Source organism: Mastomys coucha, unplaced genomic scaffold (genome assembly GCF_008632895.1).
Source record: "Mastomys coucha isolate ucsf_1 unplaced genomic scaffold, UCSF_Mcou_1 pScaffold14, whole genome shotgun sequence".
Taxonomy (NCBI): Eukaryota; Metazoa; Chordata; class Mammalia; order Rodentia; family Muridae; genus Mastomys; species Mastomys coucha.
Window position 1 is genome coordinate 113,949,258 of NW_022196896.1, and position 11,269 is coordinate 113,960,526.

The following is an 11,269-nucleotide window of genomic DNA, read 5'->3' on the forward strand; positions in this document are numbered from 1 at the left end:
GAAAATGAATGGATGTAGGTGGAAGGGAAATGGGTGTAGGTGCTTAAAGTGTGTCTTTCATGAGACCTCCGTTTTATCTGGTGTGTGACTTGATGCATACTTGTCTGATTAGCCTGTTCCTGAAGCAGGGCTGCTGTGAGTGCAGGCAGGTGCCTTTGTGGCTCTGGTCTGACAGGGTGCAGTTTATGTCTGCTTGCCTGACTGCTATTCTGGTTGCAGAAGCTTATCAGACTGTGTTCTCCCCTTATGAGGGGACAGGGAATCCAGGCTTAAGCAACCCCTGGTTCTTCACATCCGCACACACTACAATAGAGACAGATCTTATAGCAATCTAGCTAAGGGTTTGTTGGCTTGTTTAGCCTTTCCCGAAACCCAATGCTCGACTTTGCTTATTTTCTTTTTGTTCTCTGCTTCCCTTATTTTCTTCTGAGCACCTTATGCTGTCCTTGGAGCTGCTGATTAATAACATTTTACTATTAACAAAATTGCCTGGGGGGGGAGCAAAACCGCTTTTCATCTCATTATAACAGAAAACAAAGTTATTCGCAAGTCCTGAAGCCTGGGAGTGGGGTTCTCAGTGCAGTGTTCACTGAGGCAGCCAGGAGCTCTCAAATTTCTCTTTGTTCTTTTTTTTTTTTAAATTAAAGGAAGAGGTTATCACTGGAAACAGGCCCAACTTCAACACATATTCCTCCCTGCCAACCCAAAACTCCCAGAGAGTAAGCCACATAGCAAGCTGGGAGCCAACTACACAGAAATTAGAACCTGTCCATGCCCTTTAATAAACCACATCAAGGCAGTATGTGATTTAAACTTAGGCCATGAACCTCCTGTAATATAGAGAATAATCTTATGTACCATTTATGTAAATTATACTTGGGGCTTTACCATTTGTGTATGTGTGTGTTAGGAAGCATAAAATCATATCTTACTAGTATCTTCATAATTTTTATTAGTATATTTTTGTAAAGCAAAACTTTATTAGTATCTTAGTAAAACCAAGCATACATTTGGTTACATTTGCATACATCTGCATATATTACTGCTGTACAAACATAATCTGCTAGGTCTAGGGGGAAACCCTTTTTGATTTGCATTTCATGAAGCTAATATTTGTTTGCTAACTGCTGACCATAAGTAAGGAGTAAGCAGGGCCTGCCCCACCCTTCTGTGTCACGTTTACTGTTTAACGCACTTGTCATGTAAAATAGAATGTTAAAAATTTGTCTTAAGACTGAGTTTTCTTTCTTCCCCCTTCCAAGCTTAATGATCTCAAATGTCTTCTGAAAGAGATTGCTAATAAAATCAAATAAGATGGGCAAACGCTCGTGGAGAGAAACCAAATTACAATAAGGTAAGTTGGCTAACGTCTCTTTTCTTTGCTCTGAAAATTTTAGTGTTTTAAAGATATTTTTTAAATTGTGGTGGTTTTCTAACATTCTATTTTCACATGTTGTCAGCTTTGACAATAAGGCATTGTACAAAACAAACCAACTAAGTCACAGCCTAGAGATAAGGAGCAGAAGATCCTTCTCATGTCCCTCGCGATGGTGGCTCTAGAGCACTGTTAGCCCACTATTTTTACATAAACTGAAATGAGGTCATATTGATCAAAGATTTGCTATTTTTTCCTTCTTAGTACTGTATCACAGATATTTTTGTGGAAACACCCAAAATGTTCCTTATTCTCCTGGGTTCTTATGTCTATTGCTGTGGGGTAGGTAGATGTGTGCTAAGCACCTTTCTACTTTCTGAAAACTGATCTGGAGGGTAGAGATGGTAGGCTTTTAACAACAGCTCCTTCGCACAATAACACATAATTCAATTAATTGGCAAAGCTGAACTCAGGGCTTCGCTCCAGCATCTTGCCATTTGCTTTGAACATGTTTTCCCAAAACCTGTCCAAATCTTGAGACTAAATGTTGAAAATTTTAGGAGCATGGAGAGTTGGGGATGGGGAGGAAGGCACAGCTATGGATACTCTACTGGTCTACAAGTAAACTATAAGGAATAAAAATAGAGACGAGTTCCCTTCTCCATCCCGATGGACTGAGGCCAGCAGAAGGTTGTCAGTATGGTTAGGACTACAATGTGCTGGCCACGTGCCCTGACCCCTCCCACTGCCCCCTAATGCTGACTCTAACACTCTCGCTGGTCCCTCACATTGGCCTCTTGATCTGCCTCTCACACTGGCCTTTGAGCTTGTGCCCTGTGCTGCTCTCTGGCACTGGCCTCCTATGCAGCCTTTCACCCTGACCTTTGCCTGCAGTGAGTACTTGGACTGTAGGATTTTCCTCTGCATTGTGATCACTCTACGGGGAAATCCTGGTGTCTCTGACCGTCTGTTTGTGTTCCTTAAGTCGTGGCAGTCACAGCTCACATCTACAGGTTCCATTATGGAAGCCTTAGGCCTGACAGAATCTGAAAGCTGAGTGGCACTTCCTGAATATGCTGAAGACGTCCAGTCTTGAGAACTCAGGAGGAGCCCATTTCAACACCTTCACAATGATGTTTAATTTTAAAATTTTTAAAATGTTGAAAATAAACAGCACTTTGGCTTTTGAAATAATTTTTCTTCATCTATAAGCTAAAAAATAAAAAAAGGAACAGACAAAACAATTCAAATGATAAAAATAAATATAAATGTGATTAAAGAGTAAAAGTATTCAGAAAATACTCACATCCATATCACCCAGGAAGCTCTGATCTCTCTTCCTTTCAGCTATTTGACTGTGAAACAGGCAAACAGACTGGCATCTCACCCATCTACCCTGCACTTAGGCCTTTGTTAATAAGCTTAGAGTTAATGAAAGGGTGAATAAAAGTGACTGGCAAGGATGTGACATTACTTTTGTATGTGTGTACCATGTGTTGGTGTGTGCACAGTATGTGTATCATGTGTTGGTGTGTGCACAGTGTATGCATCATGTGCTGGTGTGTGCACAGTGTATGTATCATGTGCTGATATGAGCACAGTGTGTGTATTGTGTGCTGATATGTGCACTGTGTGTATCATGTGTTAATGTGTGCAAAGTATATGCACTGTGTGTGTGTGTGTGTATGTACAGTGTGGGTAGCATGTGCTAGGTTGTGCACAACATGTGCACCATGTGCTGCTGTGTGAGAAAGAAAGATGGGGTGGAAAAAGAATCTAAGAAAACAAGTGTCAGAGCCAGGTATGGCAGATGCCCATGTGATGCCGTTTCTGGGGAGGCGAAGACAGGTTTGCTGGCTGGCCAAAGAAGAGAGCTGTAGTCTGTGAGAGATGTTGTGCCAAAGAAAATGTAATAGCATCTGAGGAATGATACCTGAAGCTGTCCTCTAACTTCCATATACATAGGTACACACACAAGAACACACACAAGAACACACATAGACACACACTAACACACACAGAGATACACACTGACATACACTAACACACAAATACACATACTAACACACTGATGCACACTAACATATACACTGATAACACAGTAATATATATTAACACACTAATACACTAACACATACACTGACCCATTCACTAACATGTACACCAATACACATACTGAGACACACCAACATTACACAAACAGACACACTAACACATACACTGATAAGAGCTAGGTATGGCAGATGCCCATGTGATGCTGTCTCTGGGGAGGCGAAGACAGGTTTGCTGGCTGGCCAAAGAAGAGAGCTGTAGTCTGTGAGAGATGTTGACATGTACTAACACATATACAATAACACACTAACATACACTGAAAAGCATACACACTAACGCACATACTAACACACATTAACATGCATATGTGCACTGAATAACAAACATTAACAACATACATTGGTGTACACACAAACACACACACAAATCAAATATATGCCCCATGAATTTTACCCAGTAGCATACCAAATGTTATTACATACTTTTTTTTTTTTTTACCTCTAGGTAAGTTCTTTCTTAGTGTTCACACCCTTAAGAAAAAGTTCAGTTTTACTGGCCACCAACCCTGAGTGTCTCAGACTCTAGTCTTTCAGTGTCTCCCAGTGCTTCTTTCTCTAGGGCTCAGGGTTGTCACCTTTCCCTGGGATGGTATGACAGGGCAGAGAAAGTCTACCTTAGGGGAGTGAGAGCTGCCATAGGTGAGGGTGGGGTGGGCAGAGGCATTTAGCACTGTGCCCATCTTTATCTGGATGTCAGCCTTTGGTCCAATTACTCGGATCTATTTTTTTTTTTTTCTTAAGCTATGGCTGGAAGTAAAGCTCAAACATTTTCTTTCTCTACTTTGTATCTCAGGAGTGGGCAGCCTCTCCAAGCACCATGAGGTGAAGGAAGGTCTCTGGAAATGGCCCGTTTTCCAGAGAACTGTCTCCTGGCCACATTGTTTCAGTTTCTGAAAAAGAAAGCTTCGCTTGCCATTTTGAATCATTTGAAAGCTACATTTTGATAAGTGTTCGGGTTTTCTACTTGGTTATCTACTCATTTTTGGTTTTGTGTGGCAACCACTGAACAAATAAAGTCCTTCTTGACTCTCTGAGACCAACTTAGATGGCATGAGTTGGGTCCTGCTCAGTGAACCTCATACAGCTCACATGGGCAGACTCCCAGACAAGCACAGCTAATGCCACAGGCATTAGCATTTGGTAGCATGCCCAGACCTTTTCCCAGTGTATTTTGAAACAAGAGAGGGAGTGGACATTTTATTAATATTTTTATTAATTTATGAATTTATTAATTATTATTAATAATTCAGAATCTTCTTTGTTTTCACAGGTCAAATCAACCACTTGGATTTGGAGGCTCGTGGGACACTGGTGGACAGTACTGCTAATGACTTCTAAAGGAGATATTTTCAGGTCCCTGAGCACAGAGTGGATGACTCATAGTCACCCTCAAGGGCACAGGTCAGGGAGCAAAGTGTACAGAGGCCTTTGCACATGAAGAGGGGTGCAAAGGACCATGAAGTTTCCTTCGTGAAGGTGCCTGTGTTTTCTGCATCTCAGAGCCTTTGCACTGATGCTGAGGGATTAAGTGTTGACACACCTTTCCCACCTCTGTCTTGTGCACCTCCCACGACTATGACCTTGGTCCTGATTTTATACTTATACTTCCATTGTGTTTATTTCCCACTGTCTCCTTTTCTACAGTGTGTGATGAGTTCGTCAACACATTGTCAAAGAGTCCTACCCCACCCCAAAGAAAAATAAGGCCAGATTCTAAAATACCCAAGGGCAACCTCTCCTTTCTCACATGTCAAACAGGGGTGAACTGGGGGACACGGAGGCAGTGACTTCTTTCTCTGGGGCTCACCTGCTGAAGGGACCTCCCAAAAGGAACCTTTGAGAAGCTTACCTTGCTCCTTTTTTTTTTTTTCCGGGAGTGTGCCCCTCCTCCACTCTCTCATCATTTCCCCATTAAAAGTAGCAAATGGGTCTCACGGGAGGTTCAAGGACATAGAGGACATAAACAGCCTCCCACACCTATAGTCGTTGCTCACACTTCCGTGTGTTTGCTCAGTTCCAGCCTTTCCTATGCATGCTACACTTCACTTTTAAAAACCTTACACGACGTCATCGTCTGCACATACAGTTTTCTATGGGCTTTTCCATCAACTATTTCATCAGAGATGTTTTCTTCCAGGTCTTTCCAAGCATTATCAGTAACTCAGTAATATTCAAACCTCTAGCCATTTCCACAACGTAGGTCATTGCTAGCTGACTCCACCTGGCCGTTGAAATGAATGTCTTTGTGCATGCCTTCTCTCTGTGTTAAGAGCATCAAGCCGTCGCCAATGTAGAATATTAGATTCTTTGGAATATCTGTTGATTATCAAGCCATTTGCAAGGCCTTTTTTCATCAATGTATAGCAAAAATAGGACTTAATAACTTATACATAAGACATAAGATATATGGAGCTCTCTCTAGTAAGACGCAGTCTTCTCAACTCTCACTTTAGGTAGAAGCCAACAGTCTTGTTTAGGCATTGTGGAGCACGCAGGTGTTGGCACAGACTTTGAGTGATTGTCTGCTTGAACACCCCACCCCTACCCTCCTCTGCAGCTGTGGTATCTGTGCTCAAAAGAGCTCCGCCAAGGGAGCATAAGGCTGCTTTAACACTCATCACTGTGAGTGTTAAAAGTGAACATTTTTTTCAACTCTTTCATAAACCATACACTCAGCAACTGAAGGAGCCACCCTCCGTAGGAAGTTGTTGACTGCATGTTTAGGTAGAAGAATGACCGAAGCATTAGCCCAGATATGTTTATTTTTTATTTGGTCTGGCTATTCACGCCCTGCAAATGTCAGCTGAGAAGGGCAGAACAAAGGTTGCCTGCATTTTAAACCCACCCTGGCCTCACAGGTCTCTAAACTCACTGGGGTTTCAGAAGCAGAGAGTGGACCGGACACCTTTACATAATGAAAATGGCCAATGGGTGCAAAGTTGAACATTGCTCCGTTAGTGAGAGCGTCCCACTTCCATTTTACCCCGACGACCAAGGTGCTTGCCATGTCTGAAACCACCAGAAGGAAGGGTCTGTCTTCTACATAGGGACTTGTGAAAAAATGAAATGTAAGACAGCAAACACTGTTCAGACGGAAGAACAGTCAGAGCCTTACCTTCAACTCAAGTTAGCAACTGGACTAAAAGAAGCAAGTGAGACTTAGCCTAGTCTGCCAACCCCCACTTAATCAGTGTGTTCACGGGTTCATATTTCCACACCGTGTCTCCACCGTCTTAAGAAAACAGTCTCTGTGCACAGAGTGCTCCTGTTGACCCTGAAGAAGAGTTAGACGACGCTCACATGGTTACTCTGCAGGATGTGTGCTCATGTGACGTCACTATTTCTAACGTAGCTCCTGAAAATAGCTCATTTGTCACATCAAAGGTGCTACATCTGTTGGTCTGGTTCTAACCATCTGTAGACTTGTGCACAACCCAAGACTCCCTACACCATGGCTTCAGTGTGAGCATATTAAATCGTGGAGGGATTGTCATGTTTATGTGTGGCATTCTAGTGAGAGTTAAAAAATAAAAGTCATTCTTGGCTGAGTTATGGTTATTCCTAAAGGGGTTTGAGTTACCGGGATGATAATGGGCCCATGCCGAGTGCACACAGAAACAGGTGAACTGCGGTCACAGTTGGCATCAAGAGATTTAGATACTATGCTCCACTTTTTGGTAGGTGTATTAACTACTTCTCTGTTATTGTGACAAAACACCATGATCAAAAGTAACCTCTAGAAGAGTTTCTTTGGGCTTATGGTTCTAGAGGGATAAGAGCCTGTCATGGCGAGGAGGCATGGCAGCAGGAGTGGTGACAAGGAGCTGAAAGTTCATGGATTGTACACACAATTCAGTGAGAGCAAACTCGAAGTGGCGAGGAAATTTTAATCTCAAAGTGGACCTGTACTTTCTCCATCAAGACCACCCACCTTCCCCAAACATCACCAGCTAGAGATCAAGAGTTCAAAGCCACCACAGTAGATGTTAATTGTTTAGGCGCCCATCTGTCACCTAAAGGTGTTTAACTTCACTGACTCAGAACCACGTACCCCATTATGTCACCAGTGTTTGGAGAGGCTATAGGGGTTCAGATGTAGGCCTCTCAGCAGCCTAGCAGATTACCCTGGGCCAACATGGATGTCTTTCATCCACAAACACACAGCAACCATAGAGCCACCTGTGCCCAGCATGGGACTAGAGCTGCTGGATATAGCTATGGCCCTGCTAGCGTTCCTTAGTCCTTCTGCTCCAAAGGGACATTCCACCCCAACCCCAGGAGGAATCAGAGAAATGTATCTTCACCACATGCTTCTTTGTGGTCCATAGGAGATTGGTCCTGTGGTTGTCATGGAGGAGACAGTTACCTATAGTCTCTGTCTCAAAAACAAAACTGCTCGGAAGTCAGGTGGGCCTATACTTTCTCCATCTCCTGCTGTACTCCTCTGCCCTCTGATCCAGGCATGAGGACACCGGCCTTTATTCTCCTGTGAGGACAAAAAAATTCAGTGTTTGGTGGGCTGCCCCATTTGTCTGTCAGACCGGAGCAGACACACTTTTCAGCTCAGCTAGTTGGGGTCCAGGTGGGCTATGGGCAAAATGTCCACACTGACAGGACCAGAGTGTTTTGTCAGTTTGCATTTGCCCCTACAGAAGTCTTGCTTGTCAAGTTCCCCTCGCTCCTCATCCACGGACATGTTCTTAAGGGTGAAGTGTTCTCCTGTGAACACTTCATTGGGAAGAGGACAGCTTAACCTCATTGGGAGGAACTGGAAGGTTGTGCTTTCTACCATTTTATAATCTACTCAGGTAGAAGAAGGGGATCTGAGGCAGAGGGTCAACACTAACTAAATGTTGGGGTAGGCTCTCACCCAGGGACTCAGAAGGTCGGAGAGGGAGAGAGGTCTCTCAGGCCATGGCCTTGCTGCAGCAATGAAAAGATCGCTTCTTCTGAACTCCCCTCAAGGAGACCGTCTGCTATTGGCAGTATAGAGATGCCTCAAGGAACAGGACTGGGGGAAACAGGAAAAGAGTGAGGGTGGGCAGCTGGTACTAGGCATCAGGCGGTGGGGGGGGCATTTGAAGTTGTTGGGGAATGTTGGTGAATGCAGAAGAGAAAGCAGCTGAAATGGAATGACTTAGAGGAATGAGTTGAGGGACGCGTATGCTTAGGCCCCCTTCAAACTTGTGGGACAGGACAAATGTTTTGTTTTGTTTTAAGATAATAGTCACCTGCCCTTAGAAGCGGTACAGGCTTGGCTGTTGTGTCACATGGATGTCAGTAGGTGGCAGAGAGGAGAAAGGCTTTGTCTATGCTGTGTTCTGACCTGTGAACATCTGAATGAATAGGAGCCTAACATTCCAGGACAAAAAAGTTAGCCTAAGACGGCCCCCAGTCCAGGGCAGCACCAGGTAGGCATGATGAGGTCCTAGGACAGAGAGCAAGCTGGAGATTAGAACCACCCTACCTGGGACTGAAGGCCCCATGTGGGAGTGAGCCTGATACATGACCCTCCCATGAGGCCACTCAAGAAGGTCTGGCAAGAAGCAAGCCCCGGTGACCACTGTCATGGGGTCTGGGTAAGGAGCTAGCTCGCAGTGACCAACAGTCCAGCACCACCCAGGCCAGGTGGGGGCAGATCATGCCAGAGATGACCCTTGCCCAGTGCCATAATGGAAGACTGGGGCCTAGCACCCCTGAGACCCCTCCTGAGATGACCCCAGGTACTCAGAGACCTCCACACCACTAAGAGGAGCACATGGTGAAGAAATGGAAGAGAAAGAGAAACAGAAGGATGTGGGCACAATGAAGAGAGGCAGACTGGAGTCTCGAGGGTAGTGAGGAACAACCTGATGTGAGTGGCTAGTGATGCCACCCAGGACCATGGTGGGGTCATGGGCTGTGCTGCCACGGGATGGGGGGGCATATCTGGGTCTATGGCCCTGGAGCAGCAGGGGTCTGTTATCACCAAAGGCCGGGCATATAGATGTCCCTGGTCTGGGCTGCTGCCCAGAGACATGTTGATGTCTGAGGGCCTTGGCTCCCCTCCTCACCTGGGCATCGTGGGAGAGCTGGCCCTGGGGAGTATGAGAGTGGGTGAACTGCCCCTGCCCCTAGCCAGCTGCAGAACTTGGGAGAATGGCCCATATATTGTGGGAATTGTGGGTGAGCTAGCTCCCAGGATACAAACATAGGCACTACCATTTGTCTCCTGTGTGGTGGCATGGATGAGAGAGATCCCTTTCCCCTGCCTCGCCTCTCACACCACCTGAAGCAGGCAGAAGACCTGGCCCTGAGATCATTAGAGCAGAGAGAGGAGTTGTCTCTGCCACTCACCAGCTGCAGCACTTGAGAGAGTGGACCCTGCACCTTGCCAGGGCAGAACAGTAGAGTTGATCCTGGTAGCAGAGGTGTGTGTGTGTGTGTGTGTGTGTGTGTGTGTGTGTGTGTGTGTGCAGGAGGGAGGTCTGGCTCCACAACTTGTCTGCCTTGCAGGGACATGGGTGAGAGGGAGATACCCTCCCTCAGTCCTTGCCATCAAAATCAGGCAGGCAGAACTGGCTTGAGGTCATCAGAGCAGGAGAGCTGTCCCTGCCTCTCACTTGCTGAAGCACTTGTGAAAGCAGACCCTGCTCATTTGGACAGCACAGTAGAGCTGACCCTGTATAGGGTTGCAGATGAGCCAGCCCCAAGGGTGTGAGTGTGGGAGAGCCCGCCCTGCCTCTTGTCTGCTGGGTAGTGGTGGAGATAAGGGAGGGCTGTGGGAGAGACACCCTCCTCCTCTCCCTCATCCTTCACCATCTCTGGCAGGCAGGAGAGCCAGCCCCAGGGTCATGAAAGGGTGAGAACTCACCATGTTCTTCACTGACTGCAGCACTCAGGAGAGTGGGCCCTGCATCTCACATGGGCAGCAGAGCACAGTTGGCCCTGGTTGCAAGGGTTGGTGATGAGCTGACCTGAGGGTGTGAGGGTAGAAGAGCCTTTGAGCTGATCAGTTCCCCTACCTCCCAGACCCAGGGCTTTGAATGGGCCCATTCCAACATCTACCCCATCAATGAACTGCTGGAGTGCGTGAAGGGGCCAGTCCTACAGATCCAAAACTACAGGATCTCCATGACACAGGGTCACAACAGGATATCTGAGTGGAGTCCTAGTGAGGCCTCTGCATAAAGGACTTTAACTTAGGAGGCCAGGGGTAGCATGTATAGTGATTTTATGTAAATAAAAGTAAAATTTATGTACTCATTTGGCCTATTGCTTTCAAGTAAAAACTACTATTACTATTACTATTACTACTACTACTACTACTACTACTACTACTACTACTATTACTACTACTAACACCACCACCACCACCACCACCATCACCACCAGTACTAACCAACGTTTCCCAATCTATTGTTCCTCAATGGCGAGACGCTTCTGTCTCCACTGGCTGTGACCCTTTTTTCAGCATCCACTTTATCGTCCTCCTCTCCTGCTTTTATCTCAGTGCAGACAAATGCCTGTGTTTGCCTCACTTATTTTTCCGAGATTAGTGAAGAATAAAAGAGCAAGCATCCATCTAGATGGATGGAGAGGGAGCCTCACTGCTCTCAGCCCCTGATGTGTCTCCTTGGGCAAGTGCGGTCCTCCTGAAGCTTTCTTGTGGGTGATGCTGTTCCTGGTTGTCAGCTTGATGACATCCGGAGTGAACTGAATCCCAGTAATGGCTGGGCACACCTGTGAGGGAGTTTTGCTTACTCCTTTGAAGTGAGAAGACTGACATCTAATACGGATCTTT

At 45.7% G+C, this 11,269-nt stretch overlaps 1 protein-coding gene and 1 non-coding gene across 2 annotated transcripts in view; both read left to right on the forward strand.

The window, feature by feature from the left end:
- Trpm8 (transient receptor potential cation channel subfamily M member 8) overlaps nucleotides 1–5,092 on the forward strand; it is an 86,923-nt gene extending 81,831 nt beyond the window's left edge. Inside the window, exons 26-27 of the mRNA XM_031368905.1 lie at nucleotides 1,263–1,354; nucleotides 4,757–5,092. Of these exons, the coding sequence (XP_031224765.1) occupies nucleotides 1,263–1,313 (51 nt within the window). The 3' untranslated portion in view covers nucleotides 1,314–1,354; nucleotides 4,757–5,092. The remainder of the gene's footprint in view (nucleotides 1–1,262; nucleotides 1,355–4,756) is intronic.
- Nucleotides 5,093–8,716: 3,624 nt separating this feature from the next.
- Nucleotides 8,717–8,846, forward strand: LOC116089628. The gene has a single exon (XR_004118409.1). It is a non-coding gene; the product is annotated as a small nucleolar RNA SNORA17 (small nucleolar RNA).
- The last annotated feature ends 2,423 nt before the right edge of the window (nucleotides 8,847–11,269 follow it).